Source organism: Schistocerca serialis, chromosome 10, assembly GCF_023864345.2.
Source record: "Schistocerca serialis cubense isolate TAMUIC-IGC-003099 chromosome 10, iqSchSeri2.2, whole genome shotgun sequence".
Classification (NCBI taxonomy): domain Eukaryota; kingdom Metazoa; phylum Arthropoda; class Insecta; order Orthoptera; family Acrididae; genus Schistocerca; species Schistocerca serialis.
This window is the reverse complement of record NC_064647.1, coordinates 61971066-61985724: the sequence shown is the minus strand read 5'-3', so window position 1 is coordinate 61985724 and position 14659 is coordinate 61971066. Positions and strand designations below refer to the sequence as shown.

The 14659-nt window shown below is 42.0% G+C and overlaps 1 protein-coding gene across 13 annotated transcripts in view; it reads right to left on the bottom strand.

Moving 5' to 3' along the window:
• LOC126425244 (zinc finger protein 501-like) overlaps positions 1 to 14659 on the bottom strand; it is a 236486-nt gene that overhangs the window by 162648 nt on the left and 59179 nt on the right. For all 13 annotated transcript variants that reach the window (XR_007576273.1, XM_050088214.1, XM_050088205.1 and 10 more), the window contains exon 3: positions 11427 to 11492. Coding sequence is in view for 12 of the 13 variants with exons in the window: in XM_050088214.1 (XP_049944171.1) it covers positions 11427 to 11492 (66 nt within the window). In the remaining variant the exon portion in view is untranslated. The remainder of the gene's footprint in view (positions 1 to 11426; positions 11493 to 14659) is intronic.

The following is a 14659-nucleotide window of genomic DNA, read 5'->3' as shown; positions in this document are numbered from 1 at the left end:
AAAGGTTGGCAGAGAGTAGTAAAGCCTCCAGGCAGCCTTAGAAAGCTACCAATTGTGTTTACAAGTAGGTGGGGTAGGAGTCAGCAAACAGATAGCACACGGGAAATCAGCACTCGGGTACGTGTCGGAGAGAACGGACCACTTGAGACGACAGGAAAACTGGCCAGTGCTGTACAGTACAAGAGGTCCAAATGGGAATAAGTGTGCATGTAGACTGAAAGGAACATGGATGCTCCAGTGTTAAGACAGATGAGGTTGAATTGATTGAGAAGGTCAAAGGGAACCTCTTGGACCAGTTCTCAAACAGCCTCAAAGGGGCTGGTGGGTATCAAAGTCGTCAAGCAGCGAAAAGAGGTGAGGGAGCTGACCAAAAAGCTGGAGTAAGTCTGCCGTTGAGACAGTGAATGACGAAGGGATGTAGACTTTACCAAGAGAAAAGTTGGAACAACAAAGGAAAAATTGGACTGCAACCACTAGCAGCTAGGTGTTTTTTGGAAATTTGTGGTAAGTTCTTATGGGACCAGACTGATGAGGTCATCGGTCCCTTGGCTTACACACTATTCAATCTAACGTACACTAACTTACGCTAAGGAAAACACACACACCCATTCCCAATGGAGGACCTGAACCTCCGATGGGGGGAACCGCGTGAACCGTGGCAAGGTGCCTCAGACCTGCGCTGCACAGTTAGGTGTTCAATGAGATGGTTTGGCTTTGGATGTCATCACAAATGAGCAGCATGACTCCCCCACGAGATGGAATCCCATCTTTGGGGAAGGGGGTCAAAGTGGACTGGAAGGAAATGCAAGAGGTCAAAGTGGCTGCAAGAGTGCAATTTTGTTTCCTAGAGGCAGAAAACAACCAGATGCTGTGATTCCGAGAGCAGCTGTAATTGCTCCTCACTGTATCTAATGCCACAAACATTCTATTGGGGAAGAGTCATAATGGGGAATAGGGAGAAGGGAACAAACGAAGGGCAGTCACCTAGACAATTGCTGGGTGCCAGCCTTCCAAGACTCGCTGCTACAGGGTGCAGAGGATCCTGCCCCACGAGATCTACGGAGGTATCGGCATTCTCCCTGCATTGGCCTGCAGACTCCTGGGCAGAAAAATGGTAGGTGGTGGGGCACCGGCAAAATGGAGGTCGGCCGGGTGAGGGTATCATGTGGCGACACCGTTGAAGACGATGTCTGAATCAGGGACGGAGAAGACCATTTGTCTTTGTTTGATTTCTCAGGGCAGGCCTTTACAGTTAGCAGATGAAGACTCAGACATTTGTTGGCTTCCCAGCCTGCCAGTTGCGTAGCAGGTGATTTCGCCTCCAGAGCAAAAAGGTGTGGCAGCTTGTTGCGCAGCTCTATGGGAAGGATATGGAGATGCTATTGTAATACTGGGTAATTTAACAACTGCAGTACTGAAATGGAGGTCACAAGTCTGCGTGGCCACGTCCTCCATGGAGCGAGGTGTAACAAGAATGGTACTATAAGTGCCAGCTGCTAAAATGCACGGCTTTCAACTAGCCAACAACCTGCGAGTGACAGGGTAGGGTACTTTTTCCTTCACCCGGATCTCCTGGACAGCCTATTTACCAAGATACATGGGACACACACAATCACAGGATGAGGTGGCTTGGTCAGGTGATACATTCCAATTGATGCAGTGGTGAGGAGGAGGCAGGTAATGAGCGTCTCTACCACAAGTAACACATTTGGCCGTGTTTTGACAGGACACGTGAATGTGGTTATAATGTTGACACTGGTATCAGTGCGTCAGATTTGGAGTGTACAGTTGAATCGTGATGATTTCACAGCCCACCTTATTCTTTGAGGGAAGCACTGCTCGATCAAATGTGAGAAAAGGAGTGCGTATGGACCGCAGTGGTGCCCTGATCGGACAGATAATGCTGGACTTCACCTTCGGTCAGACCATCAAGCAACTGAGTATAAATAACACCGTGTGAAGAATACAGCATATGATGGGATTCGACACGAACAGGATAGCCAAGGAGGAGTGAAGCTGTAAGTAGTAGTTGGGCTTGAAAATCACAATTGGTCTCCAGAAGAAAAGTCTAATTACATTAGCAAGAGCGGGATTTCCCAGGGCCTGTAATTGCACCAACACTTTTTTGAATAATAAATGGATTAACTATATCAAAAGACTGACCTCTTCCGGTATGTGACACAACGAGGAACCGAGGTGCAGTTAGGAGAGTCATTGAATCTTTAGCCTCATTTCATTTACATTTAGTAGACATAGCCCGAGATGAAGATAATTGGCTCACTGCAACAATATCCCCCATGATTGCCATTGTCTCCAATGGCACACTCCTCCTGACTGGTTCACACCTCAAATCACATCTTCCGAACTCCAGACAGAGGGAACAAATGGCAATTATGAAGGTAACAGCTCATGCAATCACCCTCCCTGGGCCTGGCCTGTACCAGGGGATATGTGCAAACCCTACCTGTCGACCCGGGGGTGGGAATTACACATTACCCAGTCACCTGTTATGCATCAAACAAATGGGCTGGCCTTCAGGAGCACACAGGGAGGAAGCAGAAACAGAGCCAGATCTCAAACACCAAAGTGGAGAAAGGGGAGGAGATGGGGAATGAAGAGAGGAGGAATAAACAGATGAGGGACTATTCTGATGCAGGGCTACCAAAACTTCAGAATGCATTCCCGAACACAAGACATGTTCTCCAGAGTGAGAAAAGAATAGGAGGGGGATAGACACACAGCACAAAAAGGGAAAAAGGTGCTGCAAAGGCTAGGGCCTCGTGGTAGGCAAGCATAAACTCACAAAAGAGTGGTGAGCACCATGGAGGATTTACCTTTTGTAGAAATAGTTGAAGACAAACCTCTTTGGATTCAATCCACCTAAATCAATACTATGAAAACTATCTGAGTAAAAGGAAATCTCTCTCTCTTTATCTTATAGTCTCATTTCACATCTTGACAGTGATCTGGTTACGTTTCAGTTTGCTCATAGTTAACATAATGCACAGAAATTAAAGAAGGTATCACACTAAATTTGAAGACTTTGCTGTTAAAAATTCGAGCACTAGGGACTTTGTGCAATGGAACACTTTATGTCAAACATTGTTGTAGGCAAAATATAGTTAACATAAGCTCACTGTATGGCTTTTCATACACGAATCACAACCACTAATCCAGCAAATGCACAAATGGACACAGAGGAACTGTCTGCCTTAAGGACACCCAGAATCCAGCTGCTGAGCAATCTCTGAAAGGACTCGTGTCTCCTACTGTGATTCCACACAGGACATTTGCTTGCATCCACCCAAACCACGTTTTCCAGGGCTCCGTGCATAGTAATTGAATGTAACTTCCATTAATTACCCTCCATTTTTCCCTATGGTGAAATTTAATTATTTTTGTTTATTTTCCAAAGATTAATAACAATTTTAAAGAGAACATTAGGCAATGACTATCTGAAACAGGGGAAAATAATACATCAGAAGACAAAGAGGCAGGTTTGAGTGATTAAATAGTGAAGGTAGCAGAGAATAAAATACATAAAAAGACAAGGTCCAGTTCTTGGATAACACATGAAATATTGAATTTATTGATGAAAGGAAAAGATATAAAAATGCAGCAAATATAACATCCAAAATGAAATGATAATACCTAAAAAAATTAAAGCAATAGGAAATGCAAAATGGCAAACCAGAAACAGATGGAGATGAAACATAACAATGCGAAAGCTTGCATGCTATAGAAAAGACTGTTGTTGCTTACAATCAAAAGAGAAGCAACTGTTTCATCATCACAAACCAATTCTGAGGAAAGAGGAGGAGGCTGAGAGGTGGAAGGCATGCATAGAGGGTCTCTATGACAGATAAAAACTTGAAAAAAGTATTGCAGAATGAGAAGGAGAAACAATAAAGATAGGATGTTTTATTATTAATACAGCGCAAAGATTATGTTTCTATGATGTCTTTGTCTTGCACTAGTGTATAGGTACCTTGACTCATCCTACATTCCTGAAAGTCTCCTTCTTAATGGGATCTATCGAACACAATGGTTGAATGAATGACTAAATTTTGAATGAATGAATCAATGAATTAACTGCTTGACCAGTGCCACACAGTGCACCAGCCACCAACACCACCCTCCAACAATTGGCAGTCGCAATATTTGAATATGCCATAGCAAATATTTTAATTCATACATACTATAAGAAATGGATGTATGAATGTCTGTACATTTGTTCCATATCTCTTTCTAAACCACTGGATTGATTTCAGTTGTATTTAGTAAAAGTATTCCTTACTGTCAGGCAACGTTTGCTGTGAGCATAAGAACCACCTACCGATCATAGCTCAGGAGAGATGATGTCATAAACAATGACATGCATGAAAAACTGCCTCAATGTACTTGATATTTAAATATATTACCTCTTTGCTGCTAATTCTATCTGCAACATACACTCCTGGAAATTGAAATAAGAACACCGTGAATTCATTGTCCCAGGAAGGGGAAACTTTATTGACACATTCCTGGGGTCAGATACATCACATGATCACACTGACAGAACCACAGGCACATAGACACAGGCAACAGAGCATGCACAATGTCGGCACTAGTACAGTGTATATCCACCTTTCGCAGCAATGCAGGCTGCTATTCTCCCATGGAGACGATCGTAGAGATGCTGGATGTAGTCCTGTGGAACGGCTTGCCATGCCATTTCCACCTGGCGCCTCAGTTGGACCAGCGTTCGTGCTGGACGTGCAGAGCGCGTGAGACGACGCTTCATCCAGTCCCAAACATGCTCAATGGGGGACAGATCCGGAGATCTTGCTGGCCAGGGTAGTTGACTTACACCTTCTAGAGCACGTTGGGTGGCACGGGATACATGCGGACGTGCATTGTCCTGTTGGAACTGCAAGTTCCCTTGCCGGTCTAGGAATGGTAGAACGATGGGTTCGATGACGGTTTGGATGTACCGTGCACTATTCAGTGTCCCCTCGACGATCACCAGTGGTGTACGGCCAGTGTAGGAGATCGCTCCCCACACCATGATGCCGGGTGTTCGCCCTGTGTGCCTCGTATGCAGTTCTGATTGTGGCGCTCACCTGCACGGTGCCAAACACGCATACGATCATCACTGGCACCAAGGCAGAAGCGACTCTCATCGCTGAAGACGACACGTCTCCATTCGTCCCTCCATTCACGCCTGTCGCGACACCACTGGAGGCGGGCTGCACGATGTTGGGGCGTGAGCGGAAGACGGCCTAACGGTGTGCGGGACCGTAGCCCAGCTTCATGGAGACGGTTGCGAGTGGTCCTCGCCGATACCCCAGGAGCAACAGTGTCCCTAATTTGCTGGGAAGTGGCGGTGCGGTCCCCTACGGCACTGAGTTGGATCCTACGGTCTTGGCGTGCATCCATGCGTCGCTGCGGTCCGGTCCCAGGTCGACAGGCACGTGCACCTTCCGCCGACCACTGGCGACAACATCGATGTACTGTGGAGACCTCACGCCCCACGTGTTGAGCAATTCGGCGGTACGTCCACCCGGCCTCCCGCATGCCCACTATACGCCCTCGCTCAAAGTCCGTCAACTGCACATACAGTTCACGTCCACGCTGTCGCGGCATGCTACCAGTGTTAAAGACTGCGATGGAGCTCCGTATGCCACGGCAAACTGGCTGACACTGACGGCGGCGGTGCACAAATGCTGCGCAGCTAGCGCCATTCGACGGCCAACACCGCGGTTCCTGGTGTGTCCGCTGTGCCGTGCGTGTGATCATTGCTTGTACAGCCCTCTCGCAGTGTCAGGAGCAAGTATGGTGGGTCTGACACACCGGTGTCAATGTGTTCTTTTTTCCATTTCCAGGAGTGTATTTCACAAAAAGTTTCCACATAGCCACCTATTATACAAATATATCATCTTATGGCACACAGTTCAAGAGATATGACGTTGTAAACACTGAGATGTGTGGAAAAATGCACCATCATGCATGACATTTTAATGTATTGCATCTTTATTAACAACACTATTCGCAACAAATTTTTCAGAATGCGTCTAAATATATCACCCAATTTACCTGCAAAATTATATTTTGTACACAACATTGTTCAGTAGCTAGATAGCATGAAGCAATTATTTATTTATTTATTTTTCCCCAGGCGGCTGTCAACACCATCAATATACTTGGATTTATTCACAACTAGTTTCGATCACTGATCACATTCACAGCGGAAAAATATTGTGACGACTTCACACAGCATGTATGACATGTGAAACTGTCACAATATTTTTTCATTGTGAGGATGATAAATGATTGAAACTAGTTGAGAATAAATACATTGTAAGACCGAATAGCCTTTACCGTGCATTTTTCCAAGGACATCATAAAGACTAAGCCGAGTCAAAACGAAACTGCAGGGCAAAATTCACTACAGATACAGATAGAACGTGAGTGAAATATGTTCTATCAGCCTGTCTTTTTCAAAGAGCTAAAGAGCAACTGGAAAACAAAACTGGTGAACACCAAGGTGGCCGCAGTAGATCCTGTACAGAACAAATTTTCATTCTAAAGACTATGCTAAAATACAAAGCAGTCAGGAACAGCCCAATAATTTGCATGTTCATTGACTTTAAAAAGGCATACAACTCAGTTCACCAACACGCACTTCTTCATATCCTTGGAAGAACAAGGGTTACATTAAAAAACCCTTAACCTCATCAAAGAAACATTGACCGATACTGCATCCAAGGTGAAATTCATGGGTGACATATCCGAGCCCTTCCTCATCAAAACTGGTGTCCGACAAGGTGATGGTCTGTCTCCTCTCCTATTCAACCTCGTGCTGGACAAGGTCATCCATGAATGGGAAAAGGAATTGAAGAATAAAGTGGTGGTGGTAGCAAAGGTATCAAGGTGCTCAATAAGATGTTCATCAGCTGGTTCTTGCTGGATATGACAACGTACATTTAGTGAAGCAAAAACAAAGAAGAGTTAATAATTTGGCTACATATCACAGACATTTATTGGCAGCCTAGGCACAGAGAGGCCAGCACACCACAAAAGGGCAGGGAGAGCCCAGTTTAACACTATTTGTGCTCCTTGTTGTTCAGTCTGAAGACTAGTTTGATGCAGCTCTCTACAGCAGCCTATCATGTGCAAGCCTCTTTTTCACTGAATAACTACTGCTGCCTAAATGCAGTTAAACCTGCACACTCATAGTCAAACCACGATCTCCTTCTAATGTTTTTACCACCTCACGTCTTTCTAATATGAAACTAGCAACTCCCAGTGCTGCAGGCTATGTCCTATCAATTGATTACTTCTTCTAATCAAGCTCTGCCATAACTGTTTTCTTTCCAATTCAATTCAAAAACTTTTCATTAGTTATTTGACCTACTCATCTAATCTTCGGAATTCTCTTGTGGCACCGCATTTCAAAAGTTTCTATTCTCTTCTTGTCCAAACTTTCATTCCACATTTCATTTCATTTCCTTATGAAGCTGAATTCAAAACAAATCGATATTACTAAAACACTATTCTGGAACATGATACCAGCTGTGACGAAAAGCAAAAAAATTTCAATTTTCAATATTTCACGTAGTTAGGTTGACCAAATTTAAAAATTCAATCTGCTGTCCTAACATAATCATTCAGAGGTGTAATCTAATGTTAAAAGTTTAACACAATGAGACAATTATTACAGTTAGAAACTGTGTGTTTGTCTCAAGGCAGAATAACTGGTGGTGCACAAATACACGGACTTCATTCGCCCACTATTTGACAATGAGGGCACTTACCAACTTCCAACAAAGATTACACGTAATTTCAAACCTTTACAAAACATTTTCTTGCTGACACCTCCCACCTTACAAAATGATGAAAGGAAAAGAGTTTATCACTTACTATATTTTCACTGTTCACGCAGTCAAACTTCAGAATTGTTTTAAGTTATTACTTCTTTACTACAAACTCCATTCACAACACTGTTTGTACACTGTGTCTACTGAATGTACCTGCAAAATCATATAACTGTACCACACATAGTTCAGGAGATACAACATCATAAACATTGAGATCAATGAAAAACTAGCTTTAGCTTAAAATGAAGTGGAAATTACCTAGTTTATAATTGTCCGGTATTTAGTAATGAGAGCACTTAGTGACTTCCAACAATCTTTAAATGTAATTTCAAGCCTTAACTAAATGCTTTCTAGATTGCATGCTTAGAGACATATATTTAACACATTAGCTCAGTTGTAAATTAATCAGATGTTTGAGTCTGTTCTATGTATGGGAGTTTCATTCTTTAAGGAACTGAAATTTACTGGTACCTTCAGAAAAGACCACCTAGCAAATTTCTCTTTCCCTGAAATACTTCTCTTGGTACTGCCAGATCAGATTTTATTCATTCAGGAACTGACTGTTGTGTTATTCTCATCACCATTTCATCACCACTGATGCGGTAGTTGCCGAACTGGCATCAAATAAAAAGACTGGCCACTGGGCAGGCGAACTACCCCAGATGGGTTCTCCTGGCCAATAAGGCCACACGATCACTTCATTTCAACTGAACTCTGGCAACAGAGTCACTTTGGCCCATTACCTGAACACCTTGTTTATGATATAGGGAGGGCTGCCCCACCGCTACTCTACACAAAGGTCAAGGGTTGTTCAAAAAATAAAGAATATGAGAATACGACGAGCCGTACAAATCTACCTCATCCCTGCAGTTGTGTCATAGCCCTCCCAAATTGTCGGTTCCAGTATAGTGCATACCCACAAAGGGACACCATAAAAGTACGTGTTGGTGTTTGTGCAAGGCATTAGAGTAACAGTCTCACGCTAGAAACTTTTTGACCGCCCCTCGTACATCATGAAGTAATAAAATTTTACGTATAAGAAATTATATATGTGTTGACTCCATGAATAATTGAGTGTGGCAAGGTCTCATGTGCATGTAATAGTATCATTACTTAACTGTATATGTTATTTAGTAAGTGTATTGGTACTTGTTTTCTGTTAATTTTATTTCAGAAACTACCTGACTGCAGAGGGCAGTGATGTGTACATAGGAGCAGATGCCAGTCTCATCACAGCTTAATGTTTTGGCTCATCTGTACAGGACAGAGTATTTAAATGAGACATCAAAACCACAGCCCAAAATGTAAGGGAGTCCTGTTACCACAAGGAGCTCATGTAACCATTCAGGAATTATTCACATTGTTCCCATGAGGTCTAATGGTACCATGACTGGTCCAATATTACATTAGGTGGGGTGTAATGTTATTATTTAATGCAACTTCCTTATGGGCCATCTGTAAGTTGTGGGTGCAAACACTATGGTTGTTTGCTGCAGCCAAACGAGAAAAGTCTTGCAACCACTGAAATCTTAGAGCTTATATTCTCTCTGCTTTTTAATCATCCTCGTATATTTATAATCCATTAATGTGTTTTCTCTCTTTTTGCACTGACACAAAGTAAGACCAAAAGTCCTTTAACATATATTATTTAATTAAAAATTCCAGACAAAATGCAGGTACAAATAGCCTGTAATACTTACAACATTCTCTTTTTTAATGAAAATCTTCTCTATTTCTTCAGATGGTTGATGGTGGGGATCAGTTAATATGTGCAGGTAAAAAAAACACGACTCCATACAGATACACTATGGAGGAAAAACTGAAATTTGTCTATTATATATTTCTGTACACAATATTATCTTGTTTAACAAGTTAAGATTTTGTCTACAACATCGGTTAATCTCTTAAAAAGCGCGCATATACTGCCAATAGGACTGATAAACACAAAGAAAAATCAATATTTTGTATTTGTTAACATCTGTTATCTCAATGCCTCACACTTCAAACTATTCATCAGAACTAATTATCGTAAGTTTAAATTAGATCCATTTTTTGACACAAGTGCATGGCCCTTCACCTTTTGCAGAAGTCCTACAATAACAGCTAACTTTCCAATATGAGATATATATTATCTGTTGATATCTGATATATATTATCTGTTGGACTCCTGTCTCTCTACACCAATGTCCTGTGATACAAACTACTGTGCTTATAATAGACTGCAGTATGAACTGAAATTGTTGTATTTCATTTTTTATTCAGTGGACAGTATGATGATAAATTGCTCCATCTGTGTGCATTCCAATTTTACAAACAATTGTAAGCATGCTTTTCGGAGTATTTGTTTATTTATTTATTTAACTGGCTACCAGTCTTTAACTAGAAATTTGTCAGTGGTATAGAAGGAGTTGTCCAGGAGGAATGACTTTAAATTAGATATAAAACTTGCTTCACTATATGTTAGACATTTTATATTGTTGGGCAAATGATCAAAAATTTTTGTTGCCGCATACTGAACTGCTTTCTGAGCCACTGACAGCTGTAACAATGGGTAATAAAGGTCACGTTTCCCTCCAGTGTTGTAGGTATGGGCATCACTGTTCTTCTCAAATTTTGATAGATTATTTATGACGAGTTTCATTAGTGAATAATGGCTAGTTAAAATGCCTAGCTCCTCGAAGAGGTACCTACATGACGTCCAGGGGTGAGCACCACATATTATTATTACTGCTTGCTTTTGTGCAATCAATACTCCCTAAGTGATGAATTACCCAAGAAAATTATTCCGTAAGAGTGGAAATGTGCAAAATACGTCAGGGAGGTTGATATGTTTGTTTCCATTGTTAGCAATTGTACAAAGAGCAAAATCAGCTGAACTTACATGTTCAAGAAGCTCAGTAATATTCTTCTTCCTGTTCAGGTTTTCATCAATACGTACAGCCACAAATTTGGATCATTCTGCCCTATTTACTGACTCCTGCTCATGTGCTACATCAACTGTTGGTATGACTATTTGTTGTACGGAATTGACTGTAGTGTGATGGTCTGGATAGACGTCTGCCTATTACACATTGCGACCCTCTTCAACTGGTGGCAGTCTCTGTCAGTCAACAGACGAGGTCGGCCTGTATGCTTTTGTGCTGTGTGTGTCCCTTTACATTTCCACCGCACTATCAAATCGGGAACAGTGTTCCTAGGGATGTTTAGGTGTGTCGAAATCTCGCATACAGATGTATGACACAAGTGACACCCAATCACCTGACCACATTCGAAGTCCCTGAGCTCTGCAGAATGCTCCATTCTGCTCTCTCACAATGTCAATGACTACTGAGGTCACTGATATGGAGTACCTGGCAGTAGGTGGCAGCACAATGCATCTAATATGAAAAACGTATGTTTTTGGCGGTGTCTGGATACTTTTTGATTACATAGTGTACTTACATTCCATTAAAGTGTTTTCTCTCTTTTAGCACTGACACAAAGTAAAACCAAAACATCCATGTAAAACATTCTATTTCAGTAAAAACTCCAGATACAATACAGGAATAAATAGCCTGTAATACTTACATTCTCCTCTTTAATGAAAATCTGTTCTATTTCTTCAGGTGGTTGATGGTGGAGATAAGTTAATATCTGCAAGTAAAAATAAGAGAATGAGTCCACACAGTTACACAATGGAGGGAAAATTTAAATTTGACAATTATACATTTCTGTGCATAACATTATCTTATTTAAAAGGTTAAAATTTTGTCTAGAAATTTGGTTTATGTCTTTAAAACTGTGCATATACTGTCACTAGGAATGACAAAGAACAATTAATATTTAGTAAATTTTTATATCTGTTAGCTAAATGTCTCACACTTCAGAACTAACTATGGTAAGTTTATCTCTTGCTTCAAACTAGGTCCATTTTCTAAAAATCTGTTAGCTAAATGTCTCACACTTCAGAACTAACTATGGTAAGTTTATCTCTTGCTTCAAACTAGGTCCATTTTCTAACGTAAATACATTATCCTGTACCTTTTGCAGAAGTCCTACAATAACAGCCAACTTTCCAGTGTGAAGGTTATACTATCTGTTAATTCCAATCTCCCTACACCAGTGTCCTAAACTAATTCATACAGCATACATCTAAGAGGAATAATATAATAATGTGCAACTTTCATTCTACAGTGGTATAGGTATTGTAATGAACCTTACCCACTGATTATAGCTGTACAATGACTCAAACCTGGACCTATGTTTTGTATGTGCAATTCTTTCAATCACTGAGCCATCGAATCACAGAAGAATGAAGTTCAGAAGTAGCAAACTTCCTTGTGACTGTCTTTTGAGCTGTGATTTCTCTCATTATGCGCACTATGCAACCATCTTACTGGGGTAATATATAAGATGAACTCCAATTTCACTGAGAAAATTTTGGAGGTTATTCAGTGACATTAGAGTATTTTGGTACGCATCGATCCATGGTCTCCGGTGGCTCGTTACAGAGTTGTCAAATTTTATTTGGTTTCTTTCTCCCATTTATTTCGTATCTATACTCATGTTCATAAATTAAGGATAACTGTAGAATGTGGTGCCACACAACATGGCACTACACAAAACTGGCGCTAATAGGATAGGCACATAGGGAACACACACGACACAGATCTGAAGTCCACAGTATTGGTGGTAAGTTGAAAAAACCGTCCCGAAACACATGTGCTACGAAACGCCACTGTTTCCTGTGAATGTACCTTGACATCAATACGGAATATGATCGCCACGCACACGTACACAGGCCGCACAACGGGTTGGCATATTGTGGATCAGTTGTTGGGGTATAGCCCCCCACTCTTGCACCAGTGCCTGTCAGAGCACCTGAAGTGTCATAGGGGTTTGAAGACATGCAGCGATACATCGACCGAGAGCATCCCAGACGTGCTCGATGGGGTTTAGGTCTGAAGAACAGGCAGGCCACTCCATTTGCCTGATATATTCTGTTTCAAGGTACTCTTCTATGAGGGCAGCTCGATGGGGCCGTGCATTATCATCCATCAGGAGGAATGTGGGACCCACTGCACCCATAAAAAGGTGGACATACTGGTGCAAAATGATGTCCAGATATACCTGACCTGTTACAGTTCCTCTGTCAAAGACATGCAGGGGTGTACGTGCACCAATCATAATCCCACCCCACACCATCAAACCATGACCTCCATACAGATCTCTTTCAAGGACATTAAGGGTTTGATTTCTGGTTCCTGGTTCACGCCAGCTGAAAACCCAGCGAGAATCACTGTTCAGACTACACCTGGACTCGTCCGTGAACATAACCTGGGACCACTGTTCCAATGACTATGTACCGTGTTCTTGACACCAGGCTTTACGGGCTCTTCTGTAACCAGGGGTCAGTGGAATGCACCTTACAGGTCTCCGGGCGAATAAACAATGTTTGTTCAGTCATCTGTAGACTGTGTGTCTGGAGACAACTGTTCCAGTAGGTGCGGTAAGGTCCCGAGCAAGGCTACCTGCAGTACTCCGTGGCTGTATGTGGGCACTGATGGTGAGATATCAGTCTTCTTGTAGTGTTGTACGCCATGGACGTCCCGTACTGTAGCGCCTGGACATGCTTCCTGTCTGCTGGAATTGTTGCCGTAATCTTGAGATCACACTTTGTGGCACACGGAGGGCCCGTGCTACAACCTGCTGTGTTTAACCAGCTTCCAGTTGCCCTAGTATTCTACCCCTAATAACGTCATCAATATCTGTTCTTTGAGCCATTTTCAACACACAGTCACCATCAGCACGTCTGCACACTTACTCGCTGCACTGTAATATGACATGAACCAACACCCTTCTGCACATATGGACTGCTGCCAGTGCCACTGTGCGACGACCGCAGGTCAAATGCATCGCATGATCTTACCCCGAGATGATTTAAACCCGCAAACCGCCCATCAGAGTGTCATTTCACCATGTATCAGCATTATCCTTAATTGATGAGCATGAGTTTATATTGCAATGAAAGAAAATATCTGCAAATGTCTTTAGTATGCACTGTGTGTCATGTTGGCAAACAAAATTGTTCCACTCATTCATGGTATTTGCTGTTGACAACAGTAATGTACCTTTTACTCTTTGCCCTCAAATCTGCATTTAACTCTACTCTGTACTGTCTCACATTTGTTTCTCTGGCAATATCATTTGTGTGTTAACAGTGAAGTTATGTTTACTAACAAATCGTTGGCCAATATGTAATAATGTGTTTACAGGTTCACTGAATGCAATGGAAGAGCGCCACAATGACCCCATGTGGAGCTGTTCCTACAGTGATGGCAACCAAGTCACAGAACTCAGAACTTTGGCACCTGTCCAAAGCAATTCAATAGATGTGTTACCAGTAATTTTGAACAACACGTAAGTGTTAAGGAAACACTTCAGGAATATAAATGAGAAGCCCTGGAGAGATGGCAACATCCTTTTCGAGGAACACTATTGGTGAAAATTTAGAGAACTGGCATTTTAAGTTGATTGCCAAATGATTCTACTGCTACTAACATACATTTGTGTAAGGACAATAAAGATAACATACGAGAAATTAGGGCTCATACAGAGGCATATAGACAGTCATTTCTCCCTCGCTCTATCAGCAAGTGGAACAGGAAGGGAAATGACTAAAAGTGGTACAGGGCACTGTGTAATGGTTTGATATGTAGAGGTAGACGGGTGTTGCATTATCCTCCATTTCATGTTGCATGTTTTGACGATTGCATATTACGCAAGTTTTCACTGTTTTCAAGGTATTTTCACAGAAACAA